Source organism: Streptopelia decaocto (genome assembly GCF_964273445.1).
Source record: "Streptopelia decaocto genome assembly, chromosome: 1".
Taxonomy (NCBI): domain Eukaryota; kingdom Metazoa; phylum Chordata; class Aves; order Columbiformes; family Columbidae; genus Streptopelia; species Streptopelia decaocto.
In genome coordinates, this window is record NC_138663.1 from 77,854,988 (window position 1) to 77,880,946 (window position 25,959).

Sequence of the window (25,959 nt, forward strand, 5' to 3'; positions counted from 1 at the left end):
AGCAGAATGATCTAGTTGAAGATGTCCCTGCTCATTGCAGGGGGGTTGGACTAGATGACTTTTGAAGGTCCCTTCCAACCCAAATTATTCTATGATTCTATAAGCAACCACAGCTCCTGCTAATGCTAGTAGCAATAGTATTTTGTGTATGTACGTACGTATGTAATTTGTCCTGCATATCCACAGACTCCTGTGCACAGATGCATACTTCATAAGTAGTACTCCAGATTTAAATACTGAAAGGGACCTTCCCTAATCATTTCACATTTAACTGAAAAATACAACAATTGTTTAGTAAGGGGTTGTCTCATCTCCTACTTAAAGGATAGCACTATTTGAGAAGAAAGATTATCATGATGGCTCACCCAAAGACTGATGCATATGAATACAGTTATTTAATAAAGAATCCAAAACTCCTCTAGGAAGATATTAATGTGGGGGCTTTCAAAAACAGCCACAACTGTACTGGAATTTAGGATGCTGCTCAGACAGCTGCAATTCTGTATTACAGGCTGAACGTGCCAAAAAGCAGAGATACATTTTAAAGGTGGAAATGAGATCAGCACCTGCCCTGCTGAATTAGATGGTACTCTTGCATCTGACATTTCCTTTTTATCTTTCATATAATTACTAAAGTTTTTGCTTTATTTTCTTAAATAATAAAATTCTTTATTCAAGCATAAGAATGAAGAGTGAAAGGAAAAGAATTGTACTGGTATTACTCAGGGAGTATTTCCTGTTTTATGAGAATTTTCTTGAAGAAATTCAAAACTAAAACATAACGAAAATCTTAAGAAATGAGGTTTCAAATTTGAAGTCTTTATTTTACTGCAAGATATACAAACAGTGCCCTTATTTACATGTGAGACAGACAAGACAAAGCATGATTTTTTAAAGGATCCCTTTTATTTGGCTACCTGACACTTGAAATCATCTGCAGTCTGCTCAGAAAAAGATTACCTATAGTCACTTTTTAAATATAATACATCCTTTTCCTAGGAACACGCAAAAGAATGTCTGAATAATCCCTTCTAGTGTTTTAAGGACAGCTTGCAATGTAAGTCAAGGGAGCAGCCTCAGTTCTATACCAGTTGAAAATCTGTCCAGACAACTGTAATGAGTGGAAAAGTTAAAGGCACAGAAAGCCTTCCTTGTCAGGATTCGGCTCTGTGTCATCCACAAGTGCTGTCTGACTCTGAGGCACTGGTAATGGACTATAGATCCTGACCACATAGGAATAAGCCACATTAGAGAGTGTCTACTGAAATCAATATCATGTATCCAATTTATGATTTTTTTCCCCTACAATTCTTAAGGCTACCATGTGTATGTCATTAATCTAACAATTGAAAGGTAGTTTACATATTTTCCTTACAAGGTACATCCTGTTAATACTAGTTATGAAAATGAAATGCACATCAAGGCAGAAAGGAAAAAAGCGACCAGTGCTTTGAAAAAGGAGGCTTTATTTTTGGCAATAAAAATTTAGAGCCCCCCTCCTCCTCCCTCCCAAACCCTCAGGTTGATTCATCTCTCATTCAAATTTAAAATGCACAGAGAGGCTGCAACAAACCCAGAGAAGATTGATATGCACTGCACTCCACGCATGGTTTAGCTCTTTATTCCAAAGCCTGGCATGATGATGTTGGGTTTTGTGATATTATTATTTCAATATATAATAAACAGGGTTCAATAAGAAAAACAGTGCAATGCAAGTCCCCTTTAAAAAAAAATACAAATTGTTACTATAGCGCTTTGAGAGAAAGGGAGCGAGAGATTCACAATGCAGGCGCAGAACTTGGCAACCTGTAAAAGTGCCCAGTCGAAAATTACTAACAGCTGGAGATGACAGTTGTTTTAACAGCTGAGCTGACAGGATTAATTTAAATGCACTGAAATCAAAAGTAGATAACACCTGTTTAGTCTTCCAGGGCCATTCGACAAGGTAGGCCAAAGGAAAAAAGCAGAGCCAGGGCTGTCTGTGTGATCATGTCTGCATGCATGCATGTATGTATGTATGCATGCATGTATGTATGTATGCATGCATGTATGTATGTGCAAGCGTGTGCTTCCCCCCCTTTTCTCTCTCCCCCTCCCTCTGTGGAGGACAGAAGGACTTCAGAAAGGAATGACATACTTTTGAAGGCTCGGTGTGCGGGGGAGATCGGTGGCTTGTCACACAATAACAGAGAGGCTGACCCTCGTCAGCTTGAAACATCTGGTTCCCATTGTGCCCACCCTCCCGCTCACCCTTCTTCCCTCTTCTCTTATCCAAGGTCTTTGACCCAAACCCAACAATGGATAAAGATCACCGGATTTTAAAGCTGCAGTTTCTCACTGCTGCATCCCAGTGATCCTCCTGGGTTAATTAATGCATTCTCTTTGAGCTCCGAGTCACTAAAGCTCCCACACACTCCTTCCCACCCGCCTCTTTCTCAAACTAAAAGCAAAACAAAAAATTCCTCACCTTCTTGCCATGCCAAAGCTTGTAACTCGCATGTCCATAAAATAAATAAATAAATTCTACAAGGCATATGAGGGCAAGCGTGTGAAACAGCAAGATTTTTTTTTTCTGTGGTGGGCAAGGAGGGCATGATTTTATGTTTGCCTTTACCCCTACAATCCTCTACTCCGGCGCGTGTGCATGATGTCCTGTGCCACGAGGACTGCAAGGCCAGAGGATCACAGCCTTATGTCCCAGGACAGCCCTTGCTCCAGGTAAGAACACCAGGGGATTCAAAAAGGAGAAATGCCTGGTCCAGTAAAGGAGAATCTAGGAGGAGGTAGGGAAACCAAATGTTTTCCTAGTAGTGTAACTACCATGCAAAGCTACAGCACCAACTACACGTTGCGCAACAACGCCACGGGCCCCACTCCACAGCTGCTCCACTTGCAGAAATCCCATTGAGGTGAAAGTGAGATCTGGCTATGAGAAAGCTACCAAATTCAGGCAACAGGCTTCCAAACTCAACCTGCAATCTCATTTCTGGGTAGGCAGGCAAATGAGGCTGAGTTGTAACAGATGCCTGTTTCCAGCCAGCTTCTTTCCTCACGCCTATGCATAGTCTTTTCTTGTAAGCAGGACCACTGTCAGGCTGCATCTCCCAAGCAGTAATTACATTTCACTACGAAGATGGACACAGTTACTATTATCAACCGTGATTTAAAAATACAGAACTTAGACACAGAGAATGACCTTCACCTGAAAAATCTGTGGAGAAAAAACCAACCAAACCAACCAACCCACAACAACCCCAAACAACAACACAGAACCAAACCCAGAGACACTATATTTTCGGAATCTGCCCTGTGCTTTTAGCCACAGGACCAAGCCTTCCTCCAGGCATAAATGAACAGCCCTACAGTTGGCACGACACTGCTGCGGCTGTATACTTCATACAACAAAAGGCTGTGTTCAGCTCTTCTCTCTCATTCCACAACCCTTCAGCAGGATGAACGTGAACTGAAAAGCTCACGTGCTCACTTCAGCCACCCTGCAAGCCTACCCACCGCACTGTCACAACGATATCAAAGCATGGTTGGCACCTTCAGTTTTTGTAGTTGAGAAAAGAGGAAAAAAAAAAAGGCGTTCAATAGGAACAGTTCAGAAAATATTTGATTCATTGATATCAAAAGCTGGAGAATCACAGATATTCTCAGTTACAGTATTAACCCTTGCCAGAAAGAAAAAGAGAAGGAAAACCATCCACAGTAGCTTTCTCATCTCCACAGGTTTCAGCATACTCAGCTTGTAATCTCCTTGCGTTTCCAGCCACTAAAGCTCCCACACGCTCCCTCCCACCTTGCTCTATCCCAAACAGCACGAAGCTTCATATAGGCCAGTTCACCGTGCCAAGAAAAACAGAACAATTTCGAACTAAGCTGCATCTATATTTACTCACTTCAGAATTTCAAGTCTTCTTTTAGCATTTATTGTCCAGGTAAAACAATTTATCTGGACACGTATAAGTATTAACGGCAATTCTGTCAGGAGAAAGAGAACTCAAATGTACCTCTCAGGTGTGGGCCCTGTATGCAACAAATTTAGGTAAAGCCGCAACCAGCACCAGTTTGCCCATACAAGTTCAAGTTTGGGTCTAAGACTGTCTTCATTTTGTTTCACTAGAAAATGCCGACACAGTTTAAAACTCAAGCCACGTGAACCTTTCTCTGGAGGGTACACTTCGGATACTAAATTAATTTTAATGATGCTCTGGAGTGCCTTGTGATGGACTGCACCTGAGTTTTACTACTGCAGCCTAGCCTGTATGTGAGAGGATTTACTGCACGGTGCTGTGTTGCCCATCTTGCCAGTTTTGTACCCAGGGCAGGAGAACTATACTAAAAGATGGACACAGACACCAGTTCTCACCCACTCCTGAGAACTTCGGTCTCATGAAATATAAAACTTTCTTACTTGCTGAAGCCTGAACTTTTCCAGTAAACGAACGTAGCGATTACCAAATACATTAGTAAAATGCTGGGCAAATACCAGAGGGCATTTTCCCTGTTATTTTTCACGTCCACGAACCTCTGCATGTCTGGATTCTGGCCAAGTCTGGAAACACAAGTGCCAGGGAACATGTGAGAGGCTGTTCTCCTGACAATTCCAATTTGGCTGGTCACTGGAAGTGACAGAAATCCCTGGAGAAAACCAGCACTAACAATCGTTCATTGCCTGGTATGCAGACATAAGATCCTTACTGTCTACCTCAAAAAAAATTAAGGAAATATGTCAAAGATGGGGGAGGGGAGGGGGAAGTAATAAAATTGAGATAACATATATTTTTAAAAATAAAGTAACTCTCTTCACATAACACCAAATGAAGTAGTAGCAGTGGTATTTGCACTAGCAGTAATAATGATAATGTCAGGAAGACATCATCACCACTGCTTTTATTCATACTTCATTCTTACAAATTTTATAAAAATCTATCTGCACTTCTAAATCATTAATTTCCATTAATATTTACAGAAAAATATATTGGTTTTTTTAAGGTTTTTTTTCAAAGTTTGCAGTCTACTGGGCACACAATGATAATTGCTGCTCTGTTCTGCTTAATGATAGATTTCTTTCCCTGTACAAAATACGAAGCAGTTTCTTCCCTGCTTTTTATTTCTTTACACAACTCAGAGGCTCAAAGAAGATAATTACAAACAATGCCTGAAGAATGGTTCACTTAATGTTAATTTATACAACAAACTAATTACTACCAAATGGTAAAAAATCACATGTGGAAGTTCCTGTCTCCCACGCATACAACTAAACCAGCAGCCATCTGTCTCAGCCTGGGAGCTCTCAGTGACAACCGAGGAAAGCAAGGCAAAGGATGAATCCAGATACACTCGCTGCTTCTTCTGACACAAAACCACGGCATTTAAACACCAGGCTCTCTATGGTGATCTTAGCAGTGGTTTGTTGGTTTTTTTTTTCCTTTCATTTATAAAACAAACAAAGTACTGGCATCGATAGCTACCTCTCTATCTAAATTTAATCTCAATCCCCAGAACTTAAGATGAGGTCTAAAATACCTTTACCTATCAGCTTCCTCCTGGCAATTTCTAGACAATACTCTTTATAACATCCCTTAACATACTGCCAATCAGCAAGCATGAAGTGAGGCAGTCTCTGAATTTGCTTACAGTATGTTAGACACCATGATGGAAAAATGTGCTTTTTCTGTTTCAACATTTTTTTCACAACCTGAGAAAGCAATTTTCTCCAAAACCTTGAAAAATCAAAGTCAGTACAATTGTTAAGCACTTTTATGGGATGCTCATTAAAAACTGACACGGAGAAAATAGCTGCGGACAAATCCTGAAGCATTTGTTCAGTGAAAAGTCTCACTGAATTCAACGTGAGTGTTACGTTAGTGACGACTTCAATACCAGATCCTTTACATGAATAAGGACCTTGGCATTTTGACTGTTAATTATTCTCTGATCAGCTTGCATCTAGTGAAACAAACTAAACACAATATTATCCCCTAAGCTCTGTTCAAGAAATCTCAACTCCAATATTCTCCTCTCCCGGTGAGATGAGAACTCCAATAGTCATCAAAGAAAGTGCTGTACATGAACAGGAGCAAAATATCAGAGTTTAGATTCACAGTACAGATTTCGGAGAAGGTTTTTTCCCTGACAATAAAAACTTAATAATCTTTCTATGTTTGAATACAAGGCAAAATTCTCATATTGCAGAAGGGTCTCTACAGACCTTATTTAGACCAGGGCACTCTTCTTATGATTATGTGAATCCCATACCAGTGCTAAAGTGCAGCTTTATGACTTTACTAGAAAGAGACAAGCCCAGATAATGTAAAGACTGAAGAACTTTTATAATTACTACATGTATATGATCCTGTGTTTCTGAGTATTTACCTTTTCATGAAGAAAGAATATGTTTCAGATGGCCTGAAATGATCACAGAGGAGGAACAAGTGTTACAGCAATTCAAAACAAGGTCCCTGTAATCTCATATTCATGAAGTAACACAGTTATTATTTCTACATGGCAAGAACAGTATCGACAGTTTAAATGCAGTAAACAAGAAGGGATCACAAGAGAATCTACATAACCAAACAATAATGCCTAATTATTCCTCATTCATAGTCCTTAACAGAATTATGATATGCAGAAAAAAATTTACAGGGAAATGATTCTTGCATAGAGCCAAGAGCATAAAATTTTACATAACAAAATATATTAACTAAAGTGAAGGAGGAAGGAGCAATTTTCTGTCGCTCGGCCCTGTTTTGCCTATTTTTTTTTTAACATTAGTTTACATCAACATGAGCTATTTTCTATGAATGGAAACTCAGAATCCTTCATAAATATTTGTTTCACAATGTTTTCACTTTTTTTAGGTGTGTGTTATCAAAGAATAGCTACTATGTAAGTTTTCATTCCTCTTTTAGAATGGCAGGGGAAAAAAAACCAAACCAAAACAACAACAACAAAAACACCCAAAACAAAACAAAACACAATGCCAGTACAGCAAGAACTGGACTTTGCTGTAACAAGTGAACTACGAGAGCTTTCAACGAGGAGATGGTGTGTGAAACGAACCATCGAATGCTGTATCAGTCATTCACTAGAGCATGTGTCACAGAAAAACCCTTTTCTGAGGGGATGCTTTGGCCATCCTGCGGTCCTTGGGCTGTCACTGACGTCAGGCCGCTTTCCTCCTCTTTCACCCCAAGTAGCCTCAAGCAGCTCTCACAGCCAAAAGTCTGCCTCTAATTTTAGTTCCTACTCCTGGCACATCTTGTGTCCTGGATCACTGAAAGCCTTGAATTAATACACTAAGACCCAGTATTAAGCTAAAGAACTGACAGCTTTATGGAATGCATTCAGCCTGGGAGGAAAGCTACCTGGGATTGACTAAACAACCCCAATGTCCTCTTCTAGTAGGAACCAGATTTTGCAAAAACAACAACAAAAAGATAAATCAATCAAATAAATTCCCACTAGTATTTCTGCTATCCCAATATTAATCAGATTGCAAGGGTGCATCCTAAGGAAGACGAGAAGATCCGAAGAACAGTATAGCACATCTTTTAACTTCCCCTTAAACAGCTATATTCAAAACCTTACAAAATTTTTGTCCCTATTTAGTTTCCCCTCAACGGTGCCTGTTTATGCAAATGCGGAAGGCATCTCCATTCTTCTCCTCTTGATGCTTTTTCACCTGTATACAGGGACCTGTCTACTAAAAGAGCTGAAGGAGATGAGTTAAAAAACAGTCAAACACTCCTGAAAATATTTAGAAGTGTGGTGGCTGGTAGATTCAATCTGAATTCTGGTGAACATTTATGATGTTCAATATAAGCAGATCAATCATTAGCAAAGACGTGAGAAACCAAGGATGAAACCGAACCAGAAGCTGAACTGTCTCCCTCTTGCACTTCAACCACAGTTTACCTCATGCTACATTTAAGGCATAAGGCCAGGACAAAACCAACAACCAACAAGAAGAGTTTACATTAGTAAAAAATGGGAAAATTTTGCAGTCTGGTAATGTAAGAAAGCACCTCTAATTTTGTTGTCTTTTTTCCTTCTGTAGGCCCTGTTACTTTAAAATACTGGGTCATGCATACTGTGTACTATCCACCAAGTACTATGTTCTCCCTTTCCATAACCAGTCTAGCAACAAAATACTGGTAAAAATGGTAATGTAACAACATGATCAGCTCAAAAGGACTGCATTTTTTTCAGTAAAAAGAACAGCTTTTAGCCTAAACCCCTATGCCATGTGTATTATCCATCTAATAATTTTATGGTTAGTTACAGAATGATTCCCAATGGCAGCTTCTTAATTTGTCTGAACTCAGATAGGAATGGTTTGGGCAAACCTGTAAAAGAAGAATGCGTTTTGCCTGGATGTGCGTCCCATGCCCCAAAGCTTCACAGGAGCTGTAAATCTATTAGATGACACAGCAAGAGGAAATGCATAAAAAAGACTTAAAATAAAATAATTTTCAGCAAAATGTCTCCATATTTAGTTAAACAGCATTGCTGATTAAGGCTGTACATGAGCTCAGCGTGGAATCCAGAATTGTTGCAGCTGAAAATCATTAGCTAAAGACTCCTGTCCTCTCGTTTCACCTTCAAATATTAATTTGAAGGAAAAGAAACTATTTGAAAATACATTGCTTTATTTAAGTCTAGTGTATAGACATCCCAGCAAAAATATATTAATGTGCTTTACATTTTGCAGGAAGGCAGTGATCTTACATCCTTACAGAATCCGAGTGAATACACGGTAATGGACTACAGCTGAATCAATTTTTCTGTTTAGTTGTTGATATTTTGCCTTTTTTTTCCCACCGGTGCCTGACTCTGTGGGAGTTAAGATGCTCAGTCACTGAAATGGGACACATGTTGTGTACAAAACAGAAGGAAGAAAAAAAAAAAAAGGGCAAAAAATATGAAGGATGCATACAAAACTGAGAGTGTTTTTTTCTTCCATGTGATCTTTGTCTCTAGACTATTTACCTTAAGATTGTGTGGTCTAATCTACAGTGCAAAACTAATGCAACATTCCAAACTGTACTGGAAAAACAGGCCACTGGATAACCACTTCCAAGATGGGAGCGACACTTTCCTTTCTGATAAAGTATTATACTTGGACACCAGTTGTAACTTCAGGGCTATATAAATCTTTAGCCGTGATCATTCGTGCTTGTTGGCAGAGCAACACAACAACTGGTTTGGGGTTTTTTTGAGGTGGGAAGGAAACTTTCCTTGGGCATATGGGCTCGGCCTTTACAATTACACTTTCCAGATATTTAGAAAATATTTATGAGTATTGGTCAAATAGCACATCGCAGCCACAACCAATTACAGGCACGAATAAAAACACTGTTGGACTTCAGATCTTCTTACAGCTGTCATCTCCTGTGCTTCTACTATTTATTCAGAGATGCAATAATTTAATTAATTATGGCTAAAAGGCTCAGATGAGCAACTGAGGTTCATAACCTTCCTTGCACGTTGCAGTGTATGAATGTTTGTCCTAAATTGCTATTTCTCCCTGACAGGAAGAATCTAGGTCTCCATATCACACATCTGTAGCTCTCCTTCCATGTGCTGTACAAGCTAGAACTTCCTATACCTCCAAAAGGCAAGTCTGGGGACTAATTCATTGTGCACTATATTACTTAGACAGAACTATCTCACCATCCAGCAAATCTCAGTTTCTAGACATTAATGACTGCACAGACTTTGTTGCTGTTGTTACCTTTCAGTTCTTTTAATAATGTTCTTTCTAGGAACAGGCATAATCCCTGTCTGTATAGGGATAAAAAAACCCAATTCATACTGGATTCTTTACTAATCCTGTATTGGGTCAAATGTTACCTTCTCAAAGCTCCTGCCATATTCAGTGGGAGTTGTGAACTTAAATCTGAGAGCAGAATTTGGCCCACATCATTCTGAAGTGTCTATAAACTCTCCCACACTCAAAACCAAAACAAGACGAGATTCCTCTCAAGCACAATGAGCCTAAAATATAAACCATACTGCTCACAACAGGGAGACCAGGAATCCAACTTCAGTCATGTGGTTCTCTCTTCCTCCCTCTGACTTGCATCAGTAGAAAGGAGAAGGGGGCAGAAGGTTCATTAAATCACAGGATGTGGCCTGCACAGAGCTCGACCAGAGCTCAATCCAGCAGGAGCCACAAAAGGTGCACACGTTGCCTCTTCCGAAACCACCAGAGTTGAGACGTGCAGTCGCACATCTCATTGCCGCTCTTCTCACTTTGAAATGAATCGTTTTCCTCCAAGGTGAGTGTTTCTCCTCCCCAGGCTCCAGCCCCCATTCTTTCTTGCACAAACTTTGGAGCAACCACTCCTATTTACACCATGCTGCAACCCTGCGTTGCCACCTGTCAATCAGAGCTCCATTTGTCTTCAGGAGGGTGAATAAAGAGAAGGGGGAAGGAAGAAAGCGGGAAGACCTCTGCATTGATCAAAAATGTGTGGGGCGGAAAGGAGGGGGGAGAAAGAGGGGGAAAGAGATGGAGATAGATTAGAGGGTAACAAAACTAGAGAGGAAGATAAACAGAGCCAAAGAGAAAAATGTCCTTTGTTCATTTAAATGGCTCTCTGCTCCCAAGGCCTCTGCATGACTAATGCCACGCTGTGGTGTGTAAACCTCTTGGGCACATAACACAAACAAAGCATAACTCGGCCTGAACAAACAAAGGCCTAAGCAACAGTGATTGAATTCATCTTAAAACAACAAATCAATTCTTCCCTATTAATGCCCTAAATACCAGCGTAGGAGCACTGTCCTGTTGTAATAAACAGCCATGTGTTCAATTACCGTCTGTTTTCCCAACTACTGCTCTCTTCAGTAATTACACCATGCAATGCATTCTACATTGACATTATATTAATGTGCTGGGAGGAGAGATCTTAAATACGAATTAAATCAAGGCTAAACATCTCAGAAAGCCTTACCGAGTCGCACAAGTGCTAACAGGGCATTCTTCAGCAGAAGGCGCAGACTGATTTTTCTCTTCATTCACTTTTTACTTTCAACCCCTGGCTAAATAAATGAATTAAAATGCAAGCTTGAAAGAACTCTATTGCCCCAATGACCGCCACGGTAAACCTTTCATAAGCTCTCAAAATGACCACTTCACCTGCACAAGATCACTGCTCAGTAAGGAGCATTTCATAAGTACCAGCTAAACAGCAACCACAAAAACTCTTCAACAAGAGACAGGTGACAACAAAGCGAGGCAAGAAAAACCAAAGCAGAAAACTTTCTGGACTAAGACAAACGCAGGAAAAGTTTAAGAAAAGGTTTCTTAGCCTTCTGCAGAACCTTCAAACAACTTCTATTGACTACTGAATAGCACACAGCAAACAGACTAAACAAAAGACATGATGAAAGACGTATTTACTTGTACAGGGCTCCTTCCCCCCAGCTCAACCTTTTTTTCCATTTCATGTAACACCCACACTGCACCGTTTGCATTGTGTTGTTAAATAACCAATAGCAACCCAGATGAAACAGTGGAAGGGTTTCTATGATGCTGTCAAGCACCAGACAGATGCTTGGCAGTGTCAATATGGTTCTTTACATTTGGGTTGTGCCAAGGTTTGAAATGAAAAATAAAATAGGAATAATACTACTGCTTCGAGAGAGAAAGATGGCAATGAGTTAGTGCATGGACGTGCAACAAATTTTTAAATCAATGAAGTATCATCCTACCTGCTGGGTTTTACTTCAGCGATCTGAACTGCTACAGAAACAGATAAATAAAGCTTTGCTTTTTGCCTGTGTACTGGATTGCAAGAATTTTAATAGAAAGCAAAAGCAAATTCTGGGGTTGTAGTAACTGCAGATTTTTAGGCGCTCTAGAACAGACTCATAGGTTTCTGCTGTAGAGACATGCCAAGTATGTCTAACATATCAAGTACGATAAACTTCCAAATTTTGTTTCAACATAAAATGCCCTAGGTGCTGCAAAACTTTTCTGACTGAGGCTTCAGAAGACGTACAAATTTGCACATTTGGAGAAAATCAAATTTTGAAAGCTTTTCTGACTAAAATATTATCATTTCCTCTCAAAACCACAGCACATAACATTCAGATATGTTTAAGTGTCTTTATAACAACTGCTCATTTGTCCTTCTCAGTTCATTAGATACAAAAACACCCCCAAAACCTTTCCCGGTTTTGAAATTCATTTTCGTTTGACTAGTTTGAGTTTTTTCATTTCAGCTGCCAAACCAAGTCAGGGGAAAAGCTGTTCCCACCTGACCCAAAATGTTTTATTTAATCCTAATTGAAATGTTTTCATTTGCCTTTCAGATTAATCATCTTAAACATCTAAAAACAAAAAATATCATTTCCAATGAAACATTTTGTCTAAAAATGTTGACCGTTCCAAATTTTCTACTATTTTTGGCTAAAATTAACTTGTTGAATTGCTAAATGGTATCAGTCCTTAATTACTATTTAACAGCTTTTAGGGTTCCCCCCAACTCTCCTTTATTTTGCACGCTTTTTGAATTCATATGTTATAGTATAGAAATCACACACATATAGCACGTTTTCTCCTGAGGCAATGCAGAAACCACAATACAATGAAACTGTATGAGAAGAAAAGATGATGAAAGGCATTCTATCTTCCCAGTACAGCTTATTTACAAGGTAGAAGATTTATACGTTTGTGTTAAACTGGCAACGCTCAAACCACCCTAAAAATATCAATGTTAAACAGAAATGTAACTAATAAAAGTAACCAACAGCTTCAAACTTTAAAGTGTTTTCACAAGGCTCCTTCATTAGCTAAACAAGCAAGGGGGAGTTGCTGCAAATGCTGTTCCTTGCCATATTAGAGGCTTTTCCTTACTTCTGGTAAACAGAAGACACAAGACAGCCTTGTGAATAGCTCATGGCACAGCCTGAGATCTAAAGCTAATCAGACAGGATGATAGGCCATCTTAATCAACTTCAAAAAGCCAATCCACACGATGATCCTCCCAGCTCCTTGCCTCCCCTTCCCCTGATCGTGATCGTTCTCTCCCTCATTTGGCTGAATGCTCCCCTTCCCCCTCCACTTACTTCCCACAAATTGTGCTGTTAAGAAAGAACACGGGGAGCCCTTCAGGTCTCAGCATCCTGGGCGCAGGTGGTGGGGAAAACTTTGAAGTGGGCTCTCCACTAACTCTAGAGCTGGCCGTGCCTCCTCTGTAAGCAGCTCTTATTAAAAAAAAGACCAAGTATCCACTAGAACAAAACCAAGCAGGCCTATTTAATTAGGGCAAACGCTTGATATCCACTTCTTCATGTTAAACCACACAGTCACACAAGCCTGGGAGGTCTGATTAATTTTAATATGCACGGTCATGACAAGCACCTCGGGGGGAAGACAGAGGAAAAAATAAAAATCCCACAAACCCCGCCAGCTTGACAAATAGGTTTCAGCTAAGTGTTGTGTATGTTGCCCAGATTAAGATGTTACTATTCAGCAAGGGCTTGAACCTTTAATATGAGGGACAAGAGGCCTGAGAAACAGGTGGCTCGCTCTTCAGCCTTGAGTAAATGACATCCCCAAAAGCTGAGGCACATAAGCATACAGAAAGAGCTGGCACACTCCCTCATGTGTATTAGTGTATTACCAGTCTGGGTCAGAGGCTTCTCCAGTAGTGATCCAAGGACAGAAATGAAGCTCAGAAAGCTAATGGATTTTCCAGGGGGCTGGCAGGGGGAGAGAGAAAGAGAGAGGGGGAAAAATGAAAGCAGACTGAAAATTGATCTAGCTGGAATACATTGGGGGCAATAGGCACTTCAAAATGATCTGAGGGTAAGAGTGGCTGCAAGTTTTGAAAACCCCTACTGAAATGAATCACAGCTATTGAAGATCCTGGCTACCTGGGGAATTAGAGGCAGATGGGAGTCCAAATAAATATTTTCATCTTGGTGAACCACTTATATGCTGTACTGTAAAAGATGGGAAGTGAGAGATGAAGCATTTTGCTTTGGCTGCTGCTTGTCCAATACTATGGAGTGAATATACCCAGGAAGGGAATTTTAATTATGGAGATCCATCAGACCAGACTCTCATTCTATAGCAGAGAGGGGGAGAGGGATTGTATCTTCTCTCCAAAAGCACAAAACTTGTGCATCTGACTTGATCATAATGCTTTTGTCTATATTTAAGATGCTATATCAGCAACTCAGATGCCTTTATCACAGGAGAAAAGAAAAAACCAAAAGCTACAAAGCTTTGAGGATGTAAGCAAGAGCGACTTGGAAGGGAATCTAAGCAAATTTTGAAAACATCCATTGAAATAAACCGTGACTATTGAGCTAAACTATTAGGAAGGAAAACACTTAAAAACTGAAGGTGACAAACAAATAAAGTTCACTTTGAGCAAGTAAGAGTTGGCAGGGCTTCAAACTAGGCTACTTCTGTCGCAAAGTTAAAGCACTTGTTAATAAAGGCTAAAGCTACCACAGCATTTAACAGTGCCTTCTTTTCACATAGACCTATTTCATAAACCTTTTTTTTTAATTATTTTTATCAGCAGTTTATGAATGCACTTTTCCATATGGCAGGGTCTTCGAAAGAAGCGCATGGAAGTTTGATTCTGGCTTGCTCCACGAGAAAAGACACATTTTCTGGTGATAGACTGCATAGATGAACATGGAACCACAACGCACCTGAAGCATCCTTCCACAGCAGCAGGAGCGTATGAACAAAACTTAAAAGTACTCCACTGAAAAGTATCCTTGTTTGTCCTTCAGTAGAGCAGCATTACAAAGCCTCTTCAACATATACTTTGTCAAAGGGACAGTGAAGAAACAAATAAAAGAAATTCAAACCTCAGCCAGGCAGAGTATCCTTAGGCTTTTCCTGAATCTGTTCACCTTATTTCTTCCCATCTCATCAGATGTGATTTAAAGACCAGAGTCTGCATTTCAAAGGCCTGCCTTCTTGTGCCCATTAATGGTCTGCTTTGGAATTTATGGCTTAAGAAGAGGGAGACCTCTTGCTTTCTTTACAAGATATGTTGATTAAAAGTCTGATAATATTAGGAGATATTCCGGGATCTTTTTTCAACTAGAGAGCCTGAATTCAATATGGTTCACTTTTATAGACTACAGAACTGCTTAAACAACAGCCATTTAAATTACCACAAGAACAGGTGTTGTGATTTAGAATGTAAACTTAAACATCAAACACAAATAGCCTTTGGGGGATGTTCATAAGACAAAAATCATGCCCGAGAGGCCTTTCTCATCCCCTTCTTTCTAACAAAGTAATTACTTATAGTATTGCAGCATACTATAATACATGAGGCTCTAGTACTCACATTGCCTGCTAATGCCCTGCAAACATATATTTGACCTGCTTACTGAACACTTGAGATTAGTTGTTCCTGCTCAGAAGACCCAAGGACTAGCAGATCGAAATTCTGGAGTAGCAACAATATTAAACACTACATATACACAATTCTTGTGTGTGCATGTTTATACATATTTATACTTAAATATATATATCCAATACATGCACTTTATATATAGATGTATATCTGTGTACACGTGTTTACATAAAATTCCAAGTATTCATTTAAACAGCTAAAGGGAATTGAGCTTCAGAGGTTCTTATAGAAGAATGAGCCACGCAAACGAACACGTGTACCCACATGTGCACACGCTCATATGTGCACACAGTCTCTGTGGTCAGGTAGATGCCCATATGATCCATTTTATCTAGAATTCCTACAAATTCTGTATGATAACAGAGATCTGGCTTCAGAAAATACAGTATGCAAGTTTTAAAGTTAAAGAGATATAGAACCTGTTAAAAACATATACTGTAAAAATGGGAAAAAAGGAGGTTTATTCTTAATTAAAAGTTTGGAGATGTAAAGAGCCAGTGAGTACTCTGGCTTATTCTAAAAATAGGAGAGAATTTACTTGTTTGCCTATTTTTTTTCCAGAAGTCAAGCCATACATTTAGAGGAAAGGCTACACAGATTTCAGAGATTTAATTTTCCACAAGCACAGGCCATAAATTAAAATACAGCAATCCAATCCCATTAATAGTGCAAGAAAAAGCTAAGTGGCTGCTTTGGTCTTTGCTTTCATGAACTTGTGTCAAGCTCAGTGACTTCAAAGAGATTTCCATTTCATTTCTACAAATGAAGAGAACAGACAGACGGAGAGTCTCTGTCGTCCTCTGATGCCTTAAGAAAACAGAGGAAAAACATGCCTGTATCTCATTCGCCTAATGATTTTAGCTGCAAAAGGAATCCCATGGTCGGCAGACGACCCTCAGGGCAAGGGCTTGAGGTCTGTCACAGTATATAAGGCTTCTCCAAACCCACTCCATTATCTTCATTATTGTATACCAGGAATAAAAGGGGACTGACTCCTCTTCTGAAGTTCAAGTTAGAAAGGACAGAATGTTTCATGCAAAATAACACTGTGTGACTTCAGTAATAGGTTTCTGCCTTTGGGGGCCTAATACTAAAGCTGCATATAAGGATTTTCTGCAGAATTTGAAAGAAGAAAAATGAGCACTGTATTAGCGATGAGTAAAATTCCACAAGTTTTAGATTCAGTGAAACACTCCCTGCCTCTCTGTCAGCATGACTCATTGTCAATCACATACTTTCATACAGCAAGAGTAAAATGGCAAGTTTAGGGAAAAAAAAAAGAGAAAGAGAAAGAAAAAGAAAAAAGAGCATGGGGCTTTAGAGCTATGTATAAACCCCTACGAAAATAAAAACCATACACGTATGCAAGAAGGAAAAGTGACGAGTTTCGGAAAATTCTTAGGAATATACAACAAATCAACATGGAAACTATTTATATGAACAGTGATGCTTCCCTTGTCAGCTCATGTGTGGGTTCATGTATGTACTTACACATATGTATACACACACGTGTGCATTCATGCACTCTGAGCAGCATGATTTGTAACACTGTAAAAATCCTTGTCCTTTACTGATAAAATTTACTAAGCAATAACTCTTACTTTATAACAAACATAAGAAAATCATTTACCTTATATCAATAAAGCTTCTTAAAAACAGTCAAACCTGTTATCAATATTCTGGAATATCTCACTTGTCCTCAAAACCCACTTAAGAGAAGTCCTTTCTTTGTCTGATAGGAGGTTTGGATTGAGACCTAAAGCTGACTAACCAGCCCTTCTCTCTTCTTTCTTCTTTCCCTCCTTCCACCCCGACCCCAGTTTTAAAGAAACAGGCCATTTGAAAGAATGCTTCAAAAGCACATTTCCCACAGTAATTCCAAAGAAAATCTCAATAAAAACAGAGCAAACATAGCCCATTGTACAAGTTAAATAATATATAAACGTGAGTACATAGAGAAATTGGAATCTGGCTCATATCTGGCCTTTGAAAGATTCACAGGAATTTGATTTAATTAAACCTCAGCTACTGGTGCAAATGTTTCCCTTTCCTCTCAAAGAGAAATAAAGTATTATATTATTGTTGTTGTCAAAATACAACAAAGCTTAACCAAGATTCTCGGTCTTCTTCTGCAAAGCTCCATAAACTAGCAAGTCTAAAAAATTATTACTGAAATAGACAGGGATCATGCATTGTTGAATTGTTACCTACATGTACTACCGAAGATTCCCCCATGTAACTTATCTTATTCATGGAGAAATTCATTAATATGCTAATTACCTGACTAGCAACCAGTGATGACTGACAACTTTACTTTAGCACTACATGAAGAAGATACGACAATAAGTAGATTTTCTGCTGTTGTTCAAACAGAGAAGACATTGTGCTTGCAGTAGAACATACTTCTTTCAGGGAATGAGACTCATATTTGTGGAGGATCTCTAAGAACAATCTTGCCATCTGCACCCAGAAATATATAAGTTTTAATTAGCCACTCTAAAAACAATCATGTTGGCTGAAGGGAAGGGGGAGGGAGACTTGTCAAAATGATGTATTTGTCCCTCACCACCTTTCAATGCTCTTATGCAAGTCTAATTTTCTTCCTAGCCAGCTCACCTCTCTGGCCTCCTTTTGTTTCATGTCCCATTTCCCATTCTCTTCTAACTTCTGAACTTTTGTTAGTTCGCTTTTAAGGAGAAAGGGGGAAAAAAAAACCCACAACCCTTTCCTATTCAATTTTCCTGGATGGGGAGTAAGCAGAGACGTGAATATGGCACCCTCATAATGATTTAACTAGGGCTTAATGAAATTTTCATCACAACCTGCTGTTCATTTTAATGGCCTTTGAAAGACAATAGAACAATGGCTAGAGGGAAGAAAAGATTTTCTGTTGCATGCATTTGCAAAGCCCAACATTCAGTTGCTCCCCCTCCCCTCTCTTCCAATCTCTTCACAAAGCTGTAGATCTTTTGTTTGTACTGTATATTTTCATTTTAGTAGAGCTGAGATAATGCACAGGCTTTGTAACCATTCTAATGTCTATTTGTGGCCTTTCCTTAATGGAGCCTGTGCAGCTTGTACAACCTCATACTCAACAGAGTATTTATACACCACCCAGAAGCCCCTGTTCCTTCCTCTCTCTTATATTAAAGTCTGGTCTCCTTCTCCCCCACCTCATACCATACACAGGGAAGACCTTTTCCATTCAAAGGCACAAGGTAGATCATGGCACTGACCATTAAATCAATGTAAATGCAAAATGGAATGCTATGACTATATATAGTACTCCAAAAACTGCTTAGACAAAGAATTTGCTTGCCAGCAGACCCTTGCCATGTCCTCCAGTCAAGTAGAGAAGACTAATTTACAATCCTGTCATGCTCATGTATGTGACAGTGTGGCTGTGTTTGCATCTGTATGTTCATTCCGGTATGCAGTTTGTCCTAAAATTTTCTTGTAGGTGCTGTCAATCCATGCTTCAACAGTGAAGTGGGATCTGAGGGCCAGGCTTTTAAACTTTAGAAACAGATTTCTACATCAGGATAGGCAGGTAAAAATGAAAATGAAGTCTTACTACTGTGCATTAGGGAATAAAGCTCAGGGTGTTCACACAACATCAACCGGCTCACAGTCCTCTGGAAATCTAGCTGTAAATACGCATGCTGGGTACCTATGAAGAATATAGCGAGAACTTAGTCTTCCAGTCAGGGGCCCTGGCCCATACAGACAGGGATTGAAAATCTTACTGAAAGGAAAGCTGTTCTGTGGCTTCTCAGAGGCAAGATGTTTGGTCTTAGTCTCAGGCCACAGAACTCAAGTGGCATCGTCACCAACTGGACATACAATCTCAAAAAGAAACCAATTCTCCAGAGTTGATACCTATGTGCCAAGATTGAAACCTTCTGGCCAGACATAATGCAGAGAAAGTCTGTACTGTGTCTATTTGTATAGTACCTGCGCTACAGATAAACAGAGGATGACAAGATAGAACATGCTCCAGACAAAAGCTTTCATGAATTACAAATTTAACTTCTTACCTTTCAAATAATGACAGGCCTACTAGATAATTCCACAAAAACACTGACATTGCTGATAAAACTGCTTTTTGCTCTAGCAATGGGGGAGAGGGGAGTGGTGTAAATGACCCCCAGGCTGTTAAAATTACAGTGTTCATTGTACCCATGTTGAGGAGGTTGGCGTGTCTATCGGAACTGTGACAGAAAGACCGTTACGTCAGGCAAAGGCTCTCATTTGGGAAAAGCTACAAACGTTAGCTATGATGGGATACTGCCGAAATCTATCTCTAATGTAGACAAGAACTATGAGGTCTTTACCTCAATTTTGCCAGCAAGAAAAAGCAAATGGAGCAGAAAATGGGAAGATTAAAAAGTATACGTATACAAAGAATCTGGAGAAAACAAAACACGAAAATTTGGCCAGTTTCCCAGGCCTTACCTTCTGGCTCATTTTTTATGAGCTCTTCCATTTTTCTTTGCTTAAGGGTGTCTACAACATCTGCTAGGCTCCCTTTGCGCCTTTCCGGGGTTCCCAGGGCTGTGCTGGACAATGATTCTCCACTCTGACGCCCACCTTCTTCTGCCTTCAAGGGTGAGGTAGATGAGTTGTGCGGGGCAAATGAAGACATCACTTTATTGCCATCAACTTCCTGAAAGGAGAGAAAAACGAGATGAAACATTTCTCTCGTTTCTTAAAGAATAATAAAAAAAAAAGATGGAAAGAAAGAACAATCCTTTGTTCTTTGAGTTCATTGCTGTTTGTTCTTCTGTTGAAACCTTTAAAAAGGCATGCAATGCTTCAAAAACACCCAGAACAAAGACTAGCCATAAAGCATAAACCAAGATTACAGGCTGAAGTGAACAAAGATCAGCTTGCAAGGGAGCAACATAAAATACAGTTTTTCCCTAAATGAGAAGTGTTGTACTCATAGGTTTCCTAAGAACAATGGTATTGATTATTTTTAATTGTTTGTTCTTTTACAGCTTTCTTTAAAAAAAATCTCTGATTTTTACAAGGACCATTAATTTCCTGACTTTATAAAGTACTTGATGGCTAGTTGTAAGAAATGAAATAGTAACCAAATATTAAATGCCTTTCACCATATGACTTATTTTAATGCACAGTTCAAGTAATTCTCCCATTTATAAAGGATTAATGAATTGGTTTCTGTTTTCTAATTCTCTGTCTACTCTCTGCTTCCATCTCAAACCTTAATTTCTCGTCGAGACAGTATTTTTTCACAAAGATGGTCCTAATGACTTTCACTGGCAGCACAGTGGCAAAACTCCGTGACACATAATCCTCCCTACATGAGAGTCCGTGGAGGTCTCATTGTGTACTCACTGATTTCAAGGGAAACCAAAACTGGTTCAAGCATCTTCAAACTTGCCTTTATTAATATGAGCGTCTTCTCCTCTGTGCCTCCTCCAACACAAGCAATGTTTTCTGCATGTATTCCTTTCCCCTTTTATGTTTCTTTTATACCCTACCCTTCCATACACATCTCTGAAACCCCATTTTTCTCTGCTAACATATGCCATCTATACCTTGCAAAACTTATTTCAATGTCTCAGAACAAAGCTTTCTGCAGAGTATGTAGACTGCATAATATAATGCTGCAAACATGAACAGGTTGTATTTTTATCAGATTTTCGAGAGGTTTTCATTTCATTATGCTATTTATGGTTTTGTATTCCAGATGTTTAATTAATATTATTTCTAAAAAAGTCACTGGTCCATCTTGTGATCTGAGTTACCGACTTCACTGAAAATGTCTTAGTAAGTTTTAAGTTGTTTTCATTTTATAGGGTATGAGAGAGAGACATACTCTGGTTTTAGTGATTTGTGTTATCTTTATGTTATCTGTTTTCTTTCCTGAGCAATTTTTGGTGTCTCTAGTTTAATAAGCACCAATATTTCAAAAAACAAAAACATGTCATTTCATAAAGAGAACATAAATTGCTAAAAATTATCTCAAAATTTAAATAAAGCAACATGGAAGATATGAAGTAAAGAATATATTTGTTTTCACAGACAACTTCATTTTGGCAAAAATATTACCTTTCATTAAGAAAACTTTTAGTGCAAACAGCTTTGAGCAGCTTGAATGTGTTATACTAGTGAATAAATTCCCTAACGGAATCGGATTTAACTGAGATTACAATCTGGGCCATCATATGCCCCAAAAGCCAAACCCAGTGATGTTAATGAGAGACTTTCTACTGACGTCAATAAGCTTTTGACCAAGCCCTAAAAAATTTTCCGACTCTAGTCAACAGAAATGCTCCTTTTTTCCTTGCAACTCCCTCCATTTTTGTTCTGCACTTGGCAAATGACACTAGTTGCTAACAGTGGACTTAAAAAATGCGTTGGAGCAAAATGTAATTTTTTTCGTATATATAGACTTGAATAAACTGGTTTTTAACACTCATCTAGGTGACCAAAATAGTTAACTTCAGCATCAATTCAGATTTTATCTAATATTCAAACCCGTTATCACCAAGTGTTATTTTTTTTCCAAAAGACAAGGCCAAAAAAAAAAAGAGGAAATACCTTGAAAGTTGCTTTCTTATTCACATTTTGAAGACAGATAAGCCAAATACTATTCTTAGTTACAGTTCTTAAATCCATCTATACCATCAGTTATGTATAGGAACAGTACATTTCTCACATTACCAGGAACTAGTTTATTGTTTTTACTCCAAACTAGGCCCCAAAGACACTCCTGTTTCTGTGTATGTCACACTTTGGTCACAAAGTATTTGCAACTGCTGCCTTAACCTCAGGAATCATCATTGCTGTTTCCATGTACATTTTGGGTACAGGCAAGTGTTTTTGTATGTACAAATATATTCTGAGTACAAAACAAGTTTGTTACAAGAAAAGAAGCATAAAAACACAAGGATTGAATGGCATGTAAGGTAATACAAGGTGATTTTCAAAATCACAGATTGCTTGGCATTCCAGTGGAACCCACAAGTATTTTTAAAACTACTAAAATTTCCCTGTCTCTCTCTCCGACGAAATGAAGTGTGAGGGGGAGAGGACAACAGAGTAGTTTGTGGATAAAGCATAATGAAAGGACTCCAGGTACTCGGTTCCTAGTTCTTCTAAATGTTCCATGTAACCATGGAAAAAGTCACTTTGGTTTCTGCATTTCAGTCTCGTATGTGTAAACTAGGCACAAAAGCAGCAATTTCTTATATTATAATGGTCTTGGAGTGATAAATTCATTAATAATACAGAAACCCCCTGATACTACAGTATTGGCTAAAAGTATTTATATAGTACCACAGTTAAGAAGACTTCATAGACAGTTAAAAAAAGGACAGGGAAGTGTCCTACACGGATTTTTTTTTAAAAGATAAATTCTATCTTAAAATACACATCTAATAATGATCCCCAAAACAAAATGTTTCCTTAGACTGTTCTTGTTATGTGTGCATGTACGCAGTGTTTGCGTATCACATACGTGGGCTATTTATGCACTTGTGGGGTTTAAGATACACTCCACGTAATCAAAACACACATACAGTAGGGGAACAGCTGCAATCACATCTCAGTGGGCTAAATTACAGTATGCCAGTGAATTATTCATTCAAAAAGATCTGTAGCAATCACACATTCATTGCGTGATTTGCAATCTAAGAGGAATCCTCTCCATATCTGTGGATGAGCGCAGACACCAGCTTCTGCTACGGATGAGAGTTCAATATGTATCCTCTAGAGCACCAGCTCGAGAACCTGCCTTCCCCACTTGGCCACAATCTTTTTATTCTGACATTCAGAACAACCACCTGAAATGCTCAACTGCTATCTTGGCTCTTGCTTTACATCCCTCTGTTTTATTTTGCTCTTTCTTACGCCATTACTGTGGGAAGTGAAAAGGAACTTTCAGTAGTTCTGGATTTTTACTTTAAGCACGTAAAAAGAAAAGAGACTTCCACATAAAACCTACTTATGTCCATGCAGGCATAAAGCTAAAAAAGTTTCTAGCAAGGAAACTCGTCTGATATTACATGTGCGAGTTTAACTATCCCCCTGAAAAAAGTCAGAGAAATACTTAACGGCAAGAAAGATACGTCAGCAACAGTTTAAAACTAATCCCCTGAGAAGGAAGTTCCCTAACAACAGGTGAGATTTAGCAGGTTCCTTTTTCGAAAGGACAAATCCACATGACTTTTTTTCAGTTAACTGGAGAAAGGCAACGACCCTGTACAGAGTAGTATTAAAGAACCTAAATATCTGCTACTGACATTTGAAAACAAAGTCCGTCAAGCCATATACAAGACCTATTTCTCAGTCACCGAAACAGTGGAAAACCAGACACTCTTTCACCGGACAACAGTCTCTCTCAGCTGTAGAATCATTTCACCTGTTCAAGTTTGATTACATTCCAGCCTCTGGCACTGTTAATCCTGGTAACAGTTTTATGCGGTTAGCAGCTGCTTGGTGGATGAGGCTCTATTGTTCATTTGCATTGCGAATTGCTCTGCTAATGTGTGCTGGCACAACACTGCATCCAACTCTGGGCTGGGATTGTACTCACCAACACCTGATGCTGCTGCTTCTTGCTTTGCCCACTTCGGAAAGGCAGACAAGGACCTACACAGATCCTGCTGAATCAAACACCCATGGCCTTTCTTTCCCTGACAACAACAACAAAAAAAAGGACTGGCCCACGTTTTGTGTCTTCTGCTTCTGTTCCAAGCTAGAATCCACAGGACGACTTGTTCATTTACAAGAAAGTTGCCTCTATATTGCCAAACAGCTTTCCAGCTATGAAGGAAATACCTCTTCCAAGGTTCAATGATAAAACAGGCTTCTGCCCTTTCAGGATGAGGTCAATAATCTTCCTGTGTTAATCTTGGGCAAGCTTTACTTAATCTAGCCCCCTTGTCACCTTTGTGATTGACAGGAAAAGTCGTGTCACTGGACAATGGACTTATCCTCACTGAGCAATATATTTTTCAAAGATTACACAATGTTACCCTTGCTCTCATAAAAAGTGCAAACATTTTGTGGTTCAAATAAACTATTCATTCCAACTGTATCTTTCAAGTTGTTCCTCTCCATTTTCCAGGGTCCAAGCAAGGCCTATTTGAGTTTTACAGAGGGACAGTGAAACTTAATGAAAATAAACAGGTTGTACTTGGTGAGATTTCCAAAACACCTCTTAGTACTGTCAATACATCTCGTCTTCTCCTTCCTCATCTAGAGATGCATATTATTCCTATCTGCAATTAAACTCAGACAGAAAACTGTTTCTGTGGTATTAAAATTTTGTCCCGAACCAACCAACAACTGAAACAGAAGAAAACTCAGAACTAAGTCTGAACTGTTAATTATCACCATATGGTTACGCAAGGAGGCTGCATCTGTAGCAAAAATTAAAAAAAAAAAAAAAATAAATAAAAAAAATCAAGCTTCTGGCTTTACAGCCAAAAACATCTGGAATAAAATACTTGTATCTTTAAAACATGCACTGATACTGTCTGATTTTTAGAAGCCTGTGATCCTAAAAGCAACCTAACAGGTTAGTTTTTCAACACTGGAATTTTGCCCATGCTTTGCTCTTTTAGAATGTGTAAAGAAGATAGGAAAGCAAATTTTTTTCTCTGCTTTCTGCATTAGGCAATGTAGACCTATCTGTTTTATAGTCTCCATAGTGACCAAGAAGCTGGCAACAGTATGACGTAAGACAATCAGAAAACAGAATACTTCACACTTCTGAAGACAAACTATTCTTAAGCACTTTAGTACTGTTTGCTATTTATTTATTTTACTTAATACATTTTTAGGGAATAAATATCTATGTTTAAGATTCAATAGCATAGCTACTTCAAGTAAAAATGTGAAAGCTATAAAAACACTCCCAATGCCCACGGGAGGTCCACCAGCAATTATGAGAGAAACCAAACTTGACATTTCCAATATTTTTAAGGTTTAAAAGAAACCAAACATACACACAGTATCCACAAAGCAAGAATGATCTTCTATTTTTAGTTAACCTTCCATTTACAATCTCTCTCTTAATTAATGTAATTAACTTAGTTTAGGAGCATAAGTGCCATCAACTTTCAATGGGAATCATATCTTCAAATCACTTAAGTGATTTGGAAAATTCTCTCCTTCTACATTCTATGTCATGGGGGCTGTAGGGCAGATATTACCCTAAACCTACATGGTTTATGGTAGCTGTCAAGCTGGCAGCTTCAGGAAGATGAAATCCATACTCCACAAGGGTTCCCAGAGGACACCATTCTTTTTATACCTTAGAATTTCTTTGCTTCTATCTTACATTTAAATAGGTCTTGTCTATGTGTTTCCTTCATGAAGCAAAGTTGTTCATCAGTGATGGAAAGGAATGTTCCCAAGGAGATTTAAAAAAAACAGTGGAGGATACAGTGAGGAAAAGGGAGACTATGTAAAAGGACATAGAGGGGAAAAAAACATGAAGGGGGATAAACACTCCATTAGGAAGTAAGAACTGAAAAGAACACATAATCCAAGGAGGGATAAAAGAGACATC

The 25,959-nt window shown here is 38.9% G+C and overlaps 1 protein-coding gene across 2 annotated transcripts in view; it reads right to left on the reverse strand.

Moving 5' to 3' along the window:
- Positions 1-25,959, reverse strand: part of SOX5 (SRY-box transcription factor 5) — a 611,279-nt gene that overhangs the window by 205,913 nt on the left and 379,407 nt on the right. For both annotated transcript variants that reach the window (XM_082064631.1, XM_082064630.1), the window contains one exon: positions 19,866-20,076. In XM_082064631.1, the coding sequence (XP_081920757.1) occupies positions 19,866-20,076 (211 nt within the window). The remainder of the gene's footprint in view (positions 1-19,865; positions 20,077-25,959) is intronic.